Source organism: Palaemon carinicauda, chromosome 37 (assembly GCF_036898095.1).
Source record: "Palaemon carinicauda isolate YSFRI2023 chromosome 37, ASM3689809v2, whole genome shotgun sequence".
Taxonomy (NCBI): Eukaryota; Metazoa; Arthropoda; class Malacostraca; order Decapoda; family Palaemonidae; genus Palaemon; species Palaemon carinicauda.
Genome location: NC_090761.1, coordinates 52,925,520 through 52,939,423, shown reverse-complemented (window position 1 = coordinate 52,939,423; position 13,904 = coordinate 52,925,520). Strand labels below are relative to the sequence as shown.

General features: G+C 37.4%; 1 protein-coding gene across 3 annotated transcripts in view; it reads right to left on the bottom strand.

Annotated features, from left to right (window-relative positions):
- Positions 1-13,904, bottom strand: part of LOC137629673 (uncharacterized) — a 107,992-nt gene that overhangs the window by 71,317 nt on the left and 22,771 nt on the right. For 2 of the 3 annotated variants that reach the window (XM_068361223.1, XM_068361225.1), the window contains 4 exons: positions 12,187-12,457; positions 9,761-9,912; positions 3,532-3,702; positions 2,821-2,974 (listed from right to left, as the gene is read on the bottom strand). The exons of the other annotated variant lie outside the window; for it this stretch is intronic. In XM_068361223.1, coding sequence (XP_068217324.1) covers positions 2,821-2,974; positions 3,532-3,702; positions 9,761-9,912; positions 12,187-12,457 — 748 coding nt within the window. The remainder of the gene's footprint in view (positions 1-2,820; positions 2,975-3,531; positions 3,703-9,760; positions 9,913-12,186; positions 12,458-13,904) is intronic. 3 annotated transcript variants of the gene reach the window in all.

Below are 13,904 nucleotides of genomic sequence, written 5' to 3'. Positions count from 1 at the left end.
GATACAAAATGAGACATGATTTTTTTGCCTCGTATTACAAAAAAAAAAAAAAAAAATTCATGATACAATAAAAGATTCACCCAGCCACAGAGAATAAATTTAAAATATGCACACCGCCAACCTGTACACTTGCACCATCATCCGGCTCTCCCATTGGTTATCTCCATACTCTGATGCTAGATACCGCAGTAAGATACTACTCTTCTACTGGTCAGCATGTACCCCATCATGTATCTACATATGGGAGTTCTTTGACCATTTCATTTCGGCAGTGCTATTGTCCACATTGTATTCGTGTTGATGAATTCTCTTTCGTGCTTTTGTTTACTGTTCTATATTGTATCGTGTTGCATTTCTCATCTAAAATTATTAGCCATGGGTCCCAAGAATGTTGCCGATGTTCCGGGGAAGAAGAGAGGATGCTTTCTATGGAGACCAAGCTGGAGATAATGGAAGAAACATGAGGCTGGCATGAGGTTGAGTGTGAAATCTAAAGAATATGGCCAAAATCCGTTGATGATGGCACCATTCTTGAGCAGACGGAAGCCATCAAAGCAGCAACACCTTCTAAGGGGGTGACTTTTTTCCAGCAAGAGGAGCCACGTGGCGTCCATGATGAGGAGGAGAGACTACTTCTCCTTTGGATTAAGGACAAAGAAATCGTTGGAGACATGATAACCGAGACGACAAACTACCATGATGCCAGCGCCACTTACGGTGATCTCGTGCATGCTCAGGTCAAAAACAATGCATGAGAAGGGATATCAAAGCAGGCACCTATAGAGTTCAAGGCTTCTTGGGGGTGGTTTAAAAAATTTAAGAGACAGTCTAGCATTCCTTCCGTGGTGCGGCATGGGGAGGCTGCCAGTTCAGACACGAAAGCGGCAGAAGCCTTTGTCAAGACGTTTGACGAATTGACTATCAAGGAAGGCTACGATCTCCACCAAGTCTTCAACTGTGAAGAAACTGGGCTTTTTCGGAAAACAAATGCCTTGTCGGACATACATCACAACGGAAGAAAAGAAACTACCAGGGCATAAGCCTATGAAGGACAGGCTTATCCTTGCACTCTGCACCAAAGTCAGTGGGCACTGTAAGGTGAAGCATCTACCAGTGTATCACTTGGAGACTCCTCAAGCCTTCAAGGCCCACAAAGTGCTAGAGAAGCTTCGATTGTGGAGAGCTAATGCGAAAACCTGGGTAACAAGATTCTTGTTCACCGAGTGCGTAAATCTCTATTTCCGTCCGAGTGCCAGAAAATATTTGGAAGAGAAGCACTTCCCTCTGAAATCTTTGCTGGTGTTGACAATGACCCTGCTCACTCTCCTGGCCTCGAGGAAGATATCCGATCGGAGTATTCCTTCATCAAGGTTCTTTATCTTCAGCATAACACCAACCCTCTCCTCCAGCCCATGAACCAGCAAGTGATTTCCAACTCCTAGAAAATCTAAATAAAACATCTATTCTGGAGAGATTTCAAAATCACCGATAGCACAAGCTTACCCTGCATGAATTTTGGAAGGAGCATTTTGATATTATGATACTATAATATTTTGATACAGTATTACAATATTATGACTCATCGATCAAGCTTGGCCGGAGGTTTCAAGGTACACCTTGAACTCTTCATGGAAGAAACTGTGGCCTGTTCAGTCTTTTCACGAGATGATCCTGAACCTGTCCCGCACCTGAGGTTGACGAGATCGTTACACTCGAGAGGCCCAAGGGGCTGGCCATCGATGAGGACGATATTAATGAGCTTCTCGAGGACCAAAAATTGCTTACGGCGTACGACCTGAAGGAGTTTTAGGCCATGCAACTGAACGTCGTTCAAGAACAGTTCTCTAGCGGTGACGAGGAGGAGGAGGACCACAAGACAACGGTCGAAATTAAGGAAGCTCTAATTGCTTTTCATAAAGTGCAATCTTTTGTAGAAAAGACACAACCCAAAAAGGCTTATACAGGTCGTCTGGTTGCGCAGTTTATTGACATTTACCCGAATCGTTTCAGGAATATTTTAGAAAACAGGCAGAAACAACTTTCTCTGGATACTTATTTCTTGAAGAGGCCATTATTAAGCCAAGAAGAAGCTCAAAATTATAAAAAAACCCCAGAAAAGTGGAAGTGATAAAATTTACAAAATTTAGAAAGTACAAAATGTAGAGTAAAAAAAGATTTAAAAGATTAGAAAAGGCAAAAAACCAAATGAAATATAATTTTAAGTTTCCCGAAAAGTTGTGTTAATGTTTTCTGCCATTTATGAATGTGTTTTGTAAAGTTAAGTGTTAATGTTTTCTGCCATTTATGAATGTGTTTTGTAAAGTTAAGTGTTAATATTTTCTGCTGTTTGTCCTCCTCCTCTGCCGGTCATTGCCTCACCCGAAAGGTAAGGTTCCACATTTTCGTTATTTTCCATTTATTACTGCATTAATGTATGTTCTAATAATATTTCATTTTCAGTTATTTACGGTTAGTTTAGGTATTAAGTGATCCAAATGGTTGTATTTTATTGTGGTTAGTACAGTATACCCTGTACCTTTATTATAAAATTTAATGTTTTTGTAAGGCTCGGAATGAATTAGGGGATTAACATATAAAAAGTGACTAATCATAAGAAAAAATCAAATATAAATGTCACTCCGGAGCAAATTAATTTTGTACCTTGAGGCATTACTGTATCTGCAATATGATTTTCAACATTTTTAAGCTATAAATTTAATATAAATAAGGCACTCGCACTCAAGAAGTAATATCCATAGCAAGTGTACAATAGTTCCTTCGATCATATGCAACAACAAAAAATAAGGGTGCTTAACTAACCTGGTGATGGATCTAGAGGGAAACCACCAACATGGAAAACTTTCCCTAGAGTCACCTCTTGAGTAAAAATGGGCACAGGTGGTCTGGTGCTCCTGCTAAGGTTGATTTCAGAGTCTACACAAGTGGGTCTTTCGGTGCACTCTCCACCACACATCTGAAAAGGCATTTAGTAATACAAATTTTACCAAGAAAGCTTACTGATTAACCCTTTTACCCCCAAAGGACGTACTGGTACGTTTCACAAAACTCATCCCTTTACTCCCATGGACGTACCGGTATGTCCTTGCAAAAAAATGCCATTTAAAATTTTTTTTAGCATATTTTTTATAATTTTATTTTGAAAATTCAGGCATTTTCCAAGAGAATGAGACCAACCTGACCTCTCTATGATAAAAATTAAGGCTGTTAGAGCAATTTTAAAAAAATATACTACAAAATGTGCTGGAAATAAAAAATAACCCTTGGGGGTTAAGGGTTGGAAATTTCCAAATACCCTGGGGGTAAAAGGGTTAATAGATGAATAAAAATATTAGTTAATATCAAGTACAGTATTACAGTACTTGGAACTTTCATTATGTGGGAACTGAAGATTGGCAGGGTAAGTTTCAATTACAATTCAGAAACTTATGGAGAACTCTGGAATGGATTTATTCTGATGGTTATTGAAGTACTGACCTAGTTATGCTCATTATGACAATCAAGGAAACTTGCCTTTATTGTACAAATTAATGTAATATTTTGAGGAGATCTCCTGAAGTTGAATGCTCTGACTTCAGCATACTGTGATACTTTCCTGACAGTGTGAGTGCCAAAGGAGGACTCCTGGACAATATTCAGTGTTTCTCGAAATTCTCCAATGACACTGGAAATACTACATCCATCCTGTAAATACACATATGAAAATTCTTTTAATAAGATCAGCAATTTATCCCCCAAGAATTTTCTACCTTATTACATTGTACCAATTTATAAAGGGTTTAGTATACACATACACAATCATAAAATATCATTCAAGAAATGAAAGTAATTTGTAATATGCACCATATAATTTCCATAAGGCTTTGATGAAGTCCAGATCATATACAGTGGAACCTCTACACACGAACGTATCTACATCCGAATTTTCCAACATCCGAAGTAAAATTCGAGCAAATTTTTGACTCTACACCCGAATTTTATTTCGACACACGAAGTAAACATTACGCCATTGAGCATCGAGTGCTCAGTTCTCTATTCTTGTGTGTATCGTGTGGTTGTCCTCTGTTGGGTCTGTTATTAACAGTACTTATTTTCTTCCTTTTCTCACATTTCCTTTTTGATTTTACCTATATCATGGTGCCTAAGAAGCTAAGTTTCAGTACAGGAAGAAGGCAATTCTTTCATTAGAATTGAAGCAAGAAATTATAGAAAAACATGAGAGCAGTGTGCATGTGAGTGATACTGTATGGCTAAACAATATGGCCGGAATAGGCCTAATATCTCGAGGATCATCAAGCTGAAGGCAGCCATTAAAGCAAATAACCATCGAAGGGGATCACCATTATTACAAGCCATCTTAGCAATACCCTGGAAGAGATAGAACGCCTTTTGTTGATAGGGATAAAGGACAAAGAGATTGTTGGCAACGATCATTTGTGAGAAGGGCCAGCGTGATGAACAGAAAGAAAGAAAAAAGTGAAGCAAAGAAAACCATGATAGCATTAACAAGCTCTTTTAAATAAGACTTCTCTCTTTTTCTGTTTCTCTCTAAACATAGCATTAACATGTTCTTTAAATAAAATCTCTCTCTCTCTCTCTCTCTTCTTCGCTGTTATAGTGTTAGATACGTCTATTTTTTTTTCCGAGAGAGAGAGAGAGAGATTAAACAAAAATGTGTTTAGAGTACATATGATTTTTAACAGCGTCAACGAGTTGAAAAACAATTAAATGTAACTAAGAAAGTAATAACAGCTAATCTGAATTCCTTTATTAACTAAAACAGGAATTGCTACGCAGTAAGAGAGACGGTCGGGGAGGAGGTAAAGATGGTGACTGCAATAACACACCGTAACTCGTCACTGAAAGTGATGAAAATAAAAAATCAAAAGAAAAAAAATTTAAAAAATATGAAATATAAAAATAAAAAAAAAAAATAAATAAGCTAAGTTAGATTAAAATTTCCGTAGTGTAAGTTACGGTATGTTATCGGTCACCATCTCTACCTCCTCGCCGATCGTGTCTCCTCGTGCGTGTGTGTGTGTTTGCGCATACGCACACGAGTGTGTTTGCATCAATATTTGTTTGTTAATAAAGGAATTCAGATTCGCTGATATTGTTTTTTTAGTTACATTTAACTGTCTTTCAACTCGTTAACGCTGTTAAAAATCATATGTACACAACGCATTTTTGTTTAATCTCTCATTTTTGTTTAATCTCTCATTTTTGTTTAATCTCTCTCTCTCTCTCTCTCTCTCTCTCTCTCTCTCTCAGAAAAAATTAATAGAAGTCTCTAACACTATCAGTGAAGAAGAACAAGAGAGAGAGAGAGAGAGAGAGAGAGAGAGAGAGAGAGAGAGAGAGAGAGAGAGAGAGAGAGAGAGAGAGAGAGAGAGTATTTATTTAAAGAACATGTTAACACCATGTCTACCTTCTCGCCGATCGTCCGTCTCCGGCGTAGCAAATCCTACACCTGCGTTGGCCTGTCTCTAAGGTAAAGTGGCAATAAAACACATTTTTTATTTATTATTTCTTTATAATTATCTTTTTTACGTGCTTCTTACATATTATGCAGTAATGTTATTGTTATGTGTAATTATGTGTAGCCATTTATTAAGGATTTATTATGGGTTTTTAGGCTGAGGAACGAATTAAATGAATTACCATGTATTCTTATGGGAAAATTCGTTTCTACATCCGAACATTTTCTACATCCGAAGTTGGTTCTGGAACGGATTAAATTCGTATGTAGAGGTACCACTGTAATCTACAATGACAGAAAACCAAGTACTGTAACAGTATTTATTATAAGCTTCTATGACTTCCAAAATTCAATAAAGACTGTCAAAATAAAAATGACATACAAGATCAATCTTTTTATAACATAGGACAAGTTTCCAAATGTAAACTGTAGTCAAAATGTTGCATTATTTCAGGAAAGGATAGCCTAGTAGCATATGTCTACTATATCGATACTGAAAATTCCCTACAGCACATACCAAGACCTCCATATGAGGCAGCTAAGACAGAACAGGGAATGTTATGAAATATAGGTTTCAAGTTCTAATTACTAAAAACTTATCAGCAAAAGTAGATGAAAATGATACAGATAATTCAAGACACATTTTTACAGTTAAAAATGTGCATATAATTCTGAAACATTCATACACATTTGAAAATATAAACATCAAGCATTCAAACAATGAAAAAAGCAAATTCATGCATATTTTGATTGATTGATTGATTTAAAGTTTTCAGGCATCCTGACATTGCATATTTTGATATTAACAAATATAAACGAGTAGCAGTGCACCAAACTATGCTCAAATGACAATACATACATACATATACCAAGGCACTTCCCCCAATTTTGGGGGTAGCCGACATCAAACAAATGAAACAAAAAAGGGAACCTCTCCTCTCTATGTTCCTCACAGCCTGACAAGGGACTCAACCGAGTTCGGCTAGTACTGCTAGGGTGCCACATCCCACCCTCCCCCGTTATCCTCAACAGATGAAGCTTCATAACGCTGAATCCCCAACTGCTGCTACCTCCGCAGTCATCTAAGGCACCGGAGGTTGCAGCAGGGCCTACTGGAACTGCGTCACAATCGCTCGCCATTCATTCCTATTTCTAGCACGCTCTCTTGCCTCTCTCACATCTATCCTCCTATCACCCAGAGCTTTCTTCACACCATCCATCCACCCAAACCTTGGCCTTACTCTTGAACTTCTCCCATCGACTCTTGCATTCATCACCTTCTTTAGCAGACAGTCATTTTCCATTCTCTCAACATGGCCAAACCACCTAAACACATTCATATCAACTCTAGCTGCTAACTCATTTCTTACACCCGTTCTCACCCTCACCACTTCGTTCCTAACCCTATCTACTCGAGATACACCAGCCATACTCCTTACAGACACTTCATCTCAAATACATTCAATTTCTGTCTCTCCGTCACTTTCATTCCCCACAACTCTGATCCATACATCACAGTTGGTACAATCACTTTCTCATATAGAACTCTCTTTACATTCATGCCCAACCCTCTATTTTTTATTACTACTCTAACTGCCCCCAACACTTTGCACCCTTCATTCACTCTCTGACGTCTATCCGCTTCCACTCCACCATTTGCTGCAACAACAGACCCCAAGTACTTAAACTGATCCACCTCCTCAAGTAACTCTCCATTCAACATGACATTCAACCTTGCAGCACCTTCCCTTCTCGTACATCTCATAACCTTACTCTTACCCACATTAACTCTCAACTTCCTTCTCTCACACACCCTTCCAAATTCTGTCACTAATCGGCCAAACTTCTCTTTCGCGTCTGCAACCAGTAAGAATCATTCGCAAACAACAACTGATTTACTTCCCATTCATGGTCATTCTCGTCTACCAGTTTCAATCCTTGTCCAAGTACTCGAGCATTCACCTCTCTCAACACTCCATCAACATACAAGTTAAATAACCACGGCGACATCACACATCCCTGTCTCAGCCCCACTCTCACCGGAAACCAATCGCTCACTTCATTTCCTATCCTAACACATGCTTTACTACCTTTGTAGAAACTTTTCACTGCTTGCAACAACCTTCCACCAACTCCATATAACCTCATCACATTCCACATTGCTTCCCTATCAACTTTATCATATGCTTTCTCCAGATCCATAAACACAACATTCACCACCTTTCCTTTTGCTAAAAATTTCTCGCATATTTGCCTAACTGTAAAAATCTGATTCATACAACCCCTACCTCTTCTAAAACCACCCTGTACTTCTAAGATTGTATTCTCTGTTTTATCCTTAATCCTATTAATCAGTACTCTACCATACACTTTTCCAACTACACTCAACAAACTAATACCCCTTGAATTACAACACTCATGCACATCTTCCTTACCCTTATATAGTGGTACAATACATGCACAAACCCAATCTACTGGTACCATTGACAACACAAAACACACATTAAACAATCTCACCAACCATTCAAGTACAGTCACACCCCCTTCCTTCAACATCTCAGCTCTCACACCATCCATACCAGACACTTTTCCTACTCTCGTTTCATCTAGTGCTCTCTTCACTTCCTCTATTGTAATCTCTCTCTCATTCTCATCTCCCATCGCTGGCACCTCAACACCTGCAACAGCAATCATATCTGCCTCCCTATTATCCTCAACATTCAGTAAACTTGCAAAATATTTCACCCACCTTTTCCTTGCCTCCTCTCCTTTTAACAACCTTCCATTTCCATCTTTCACTGTCTCTTCCATTCTTGAGCCACCCTTCCTTACTCTCTTCACTTCTTTCCAAAACTTCTTATTCTCTTCATATGAATGACCTAATCCCTGACCCCACCTCAGGTCAGTAGCCCTCTTTGCCTCACTTATTTTTCATACTTCTCTACACTATTACTCTGCAGCCATTCTTCAAAAGCCCTCTTTTTCTCTTCCACTTTTACCTTCACTCCTTTATTCCACCATTCAATGCCCTTCCTCATGCTGCCTCCAACAACCTTCTTGCCACACACATCACTTGCAATCCCAACAAAATTTTCTTTTACTAACTTCCACTCCTCCTATAAATTGCCAGTTTCTCTTACTTTCACTTAGTCATATGTCATTTTCAACCTTTCCTGATATTTACCTTTTACCGCCGGTTTTATTTGCTCTTCAACCCTCACTAGATCCCTTTTACATCCACATTCTCTATTCTCCCACTCTTTTGCTACAACTAATTTTCCTTCCACCAAAAAATGATCAGACATACCGTTAGCCATACCCCTAAACATGTACACATCTTTCAATCTTCCAAACATTCTTTTAGTTATCAACACAATCCATTAATGCCCTTTCTACTACTCTTCCATTTGCCACTATTACCCATATATACTTGTTTTTATCTTTCTCTTTGAAAAAGCTAGAACTTATCACCATCTCTTGCTCAACACACATCTCTGCCAGTCTCTCACCACTCTCATTATCACCTGGTACGCCATACTTCCCAATGACACCTTCTACCTCTCCACCGCCCACTCTAGCATTTGAGTCACACATGACAACTACATAATTCCTTCTACCTAGTCCTTCTACACACCTGGTTAATTCATTCCAGAACTCATTCCACTCTTATTCACTTTTCTCACAACCAGGCCCATACGCCCTGACAAAAGCCCAACATTCCCTACCCAACCTAACCCTTACCCACATTAATCTAAATGATATCTCCTTCCATTCCACTACTTTACCTGTCATCCCTTCACTCAACAATAAAGCCACACCCTCTCTCGCTCTTCCCCTTTCAATCCCAGACACTCTACCAGACATTTCACCAAACATCACTTCACCCTTCCCTTTTATCTTTGTCTCACACAAGGCCAATATATCCATCCTTCTATCCCTAAACATACTTCCAATCTCACATCTTTTACTCTCTATCGTACTACATCCACGCACATTCAAACACCCCAAAACTAGAGTGCGGGGAGCAGTCACTCTCCCCCCAGCTCCACCTCTTTGCTGAAGTCTCACAGGATTGTAAATTCAGAACCCCTCGTCCCGTCCATTTTAGTCGCCTCTTACGACACGCAGGGATAACGTGGCGCTATTCTAATTGTTTTTATGCCCCCACGGCCACAGGGGGAAATGACAATAAAAAGTCCTAATAACTAAACACCAATACTCTCTTTTTAATTCAAAATATACAACTTATGCTAAAGAAATTACCTTCACTATGAAAACTCCTCGACCGTCGTCGCTTTTGGCCTGACACCTGACTACATGTAGGTCAAGGGCGATGTCTTTCGAGAAAACGCTTAATATCAAGTTCATTCTTGTGCCAATTGATACTCTGCCGGTGACTGGCATCCCAGCCATCTCTGGAATAGATAGCAGGTAAGATAAAAGGGGGAATTCAAGACTAAGTCTCTCACACCTATGCTGTACCAAAGTATACATACTGTATAAAACCAACCGAGAATTCCAAATTGTTTCGACGTAATCTTTGAAAATGTGGAAATTGCAAATCCGATCTAGAATCCATCAAGTAGTTTTGACGTAATCCTGTCCACATAAACACAGACAAATAAATATATAAGACTAAAATATAATCACCTTGGCGGAGGTAATAACACTCATAAAAACAAAAGCAACCGTAACAGAACTCTTACAGCCATTAAAACAACATTCATAACAGCAACTACAACAAAATCCATAACATGAGCAACATCAGTGAAAATAACTATTTAGTATCAATAATTACAACAATCATATAAGTCACATGAATAAGGTAACTTCTTTAAATAGTGTAGGACTATACGTATAACCCATACGGCTTTCAGCTGGATAAACCGAAGTCAGCACACCTCTTATTTAATCTTTGTATTCTAATGAATGGTAAACAAACATGGCAACAACAAATGGTAATTATCATTAACCTGTGAATAGTGAAAAGAACTAAACACAAGCATTCATAAAGTATCCAATATGATAGAAAATATCTCATTTACCAAACACACTTTGCAGTATGGCTCACTCCTCTTATAATATTTTTTTTCTATTAGTTCTAGAGATTACATATATGATTTTATTATTTCCTGGGAGATGTTATGTGGATATTCCTCAAAAATTATTTCATCTTAGTAAAACCATCGCTAAAATTTGTGAAATGGAAATGAGATTGACTAAGGCTGTGAAATCATTGCCAAACAATGAGCTTCAAGAGATACTCATGATCTAGAAGTAAGATGGACTTGTTACTGCAAAGGTAGATGATTTGGACTATAATTGAATTCCAAATTATTTCAACCTATTTTGCAGTGTTTCATCCAAAAACATTCTCAAGAAGATTTTTGTACTATATCCCTGACATAAGATCTTACTTTATGCAAGACAAATGTAGCTGATAAAAATTCTAGCCATTTTTAGTAAACACTGTTTTTTGTATACTAAGTATGACTGGATCATGACAAATCAATAAATTCATATAAAAAATTTTTAACCATTCAAACTTTGTTCAATATGGTGTCGAGAAACATTTCTTAAACTTAATTTTTGAATCTTACAAGTTACTTTCTTTCAGATAATTATGTTGGATCAAACATACCACACACTGTAATAAAGCACTGAAATAATCTCTCATTGGAGGAAATGAACCACCATTTTAAGGGAAAATATTTGCCGATTTGTGTACAGTACCTTACAGTTGCCACTTTGACTAACTAGTATCTTCTAGTACTGTGAAATCTAATTCTAAAGTTTATTTTCAATTCAGTTGCACATCACAGGTTTTCTAATCTGAATCCTTTATTTGTATGGTTAAGCAATGAAAAACTAAACTATCAGCAATTTTTCTATGAATTTTTTATGTCTCATTATCATTATGGCATGATTTAAAGGCTTAAAGGCTGTTCATGAATGGCAGAGGCAAGGGACAGTGACAATGCCCTAGAGACTGACCACATATACAAAGGATCAGCACCCAAGCTCCCTCCCTCCCAAGCTATGACCAAGGAGGGCCAGGCAATGGCTACTGATGACTCAACAGATAACCTAAAGGCCCCTCCAAAACACCCGTCCTTAGCTCACAAGGATGGCGAGGATGCAGCGACAAAAGGAACAGACGAGTTTTTTGAGCGGGACGAACCCCAGTCTGGTGTTCAACAGTCAGGGACGTTACCGCATCGGCCACATGGGGATGAATAGAAGGGGAGAATCCATTTCCTTTTGGAGTACACTTTGTACTAACTTTTCCTGAAGCTGACATTTTTGTTATAAACTATCAATATTATTGTTAAAGGCTCTGTAAATGTTAGTTCAAACTAGCTAGTACTGTAGCAGGTGACCTCTCATAGCCCAGCAAATCCCAAATCCGGCAAAGTTTTAGAACCAAAGGTCCTGGAAAACCAATGAGGTACCTATCAAATGAAAATATTAAAGCTTTTCATAACTGCAATCTCCTCATTCAAATGTTAGCTCCCTATCAAGAAACCCCACTACTTACAATTATTCTGAAGGTTACACATCTTGATATACTCTTTAGTACACTATTTTTTTATATAAAAAACTATTCAAACTGCTAAATCTAAATCACATGCTTAGTATCAGAAAAATGGGAGTCATCATCAATTACCTATATAAAGGATCCAACTAACCTTCAATATTGATATTATCAGGACTATATACAAGAGTCATTGTTGTCTTAGCTGTGTTTCCAGGATCCTGTATTGGAGGTTCACCACCCTGAGGAGAATTTGAACCAGATTTAGAAGCTGGAGGAACAGGTGATTGAGTTGTGACATGAGGTCGAGGTACTGGTTTGTTTACTTCTTGGTCTACATCCACAAGCGTGTCTTCAACACTTATTATTCTTGAAGCTCCTTTCTGTTGGCATGTTACCACCATGCCACATGTAGCCTCATCAGCCTGGAAGAATATGAATCTTAGGATTACCAAGAAACTCATGTGATTTACTTTTAACTAAAAATAAAAAATTAGAAAAAAGAATACCTTGGCCAAAAAAACAATCGTCATGCACACTCATTAACATCCCCATAAGAGGAAAATGGCTACTATGGATGATGATAAAGGACTTTTGCAATAATCCTTCATCTTCCTGTATTTCTTTCTGTTTTACTTTTCACCCATTTCCTTGGGAGTCTTCTAAACTAACTATTTTTTTCAGCATTACCTTCCTCCAGTCTTAATTTTCAATTTGAGATTTATATCCTTCATCAGAGTCTTCTACTGTCAATTTTTTTCAGCATTACATTCCTCATCTTTTAATTTCAATTTTAAGATTACATCCTTCATCTGAGTCTTTTAAACTTAATGTCAATTTTTTTCCAGCACTACCTTCTGCCAGTCTTTTAATTTTAAGATTACTATATATCCTTCATCCTAGTCTTCTAAACTAACCGACAATATTTTTTTTGCAGCATTACCTTCCTCCAGTCTTTAAGTTTTCAATTTAAGATTAAATCATTCATCTGGACCTAAGAATGTCTGAAGATCACACTTAGCAGTGGTGTTAAACTGCTTTACATGACATAAACCTCTCAATCATAAACAGTGGCCAGTATGTTTTTTACCTCATCCACTGATTTTTAAGCACCACCCTGTATTTTACAGACTACATGTATCTATAATTTAATATTAAAACCTCAAAAATTCCCAGTACAGTACATTCTCACATACGTCAGCACCTTCAATGCAATCTGGACATCTGACCTTAAAATGACGACTTTGTAAACTTAGGATAATTACCATTAAGAATTAAATACAAGAAAAAATTAGCATGGCAGAAATCCATCAAATCTGATAGGGTTTTCACTCAAATCATCTCTTAAGGATCATCAAATAAATATTAGCTAATATTTCACCAAGATCTATTTTTTTTTTATAAAAAAATTCACAAGTAAAAACACAATTACCTTCAAACTTTTGGTGATTGTCTTGTCTTAATCCATTGTTTTAGCTTTGACTCTTTGTTTATTTGGTGTATTTTATCTTTTTTTTTTTGTTTTTTACTTATTTTTAGTTTACTTTGAACAATACATTAACATTTCATTCTTCCACTGAAGAGGAACTTTGGAAAAAGTGTGAAAGCTCCCGATTTTTAAATATTAGCTCCTGGGAAAAAAATGTTTTAAAGCTCCAGAGTTCTAAATATACAACATACTATATAACTTTGGACTTTTATTACTGTATGACATGTCATGGAGTTTTATAAAGTTATATACAGTATGTATATGCTTATTACATTTTCAAAATTTACTGGTCTTGTGATTTTGCACTTCTACTTTTGCCAATGTAAAAAGTTAGGGTAATTTGGAGCTCTAAACGTCATTCCTCTCCTTTCTAGTGATTGCAT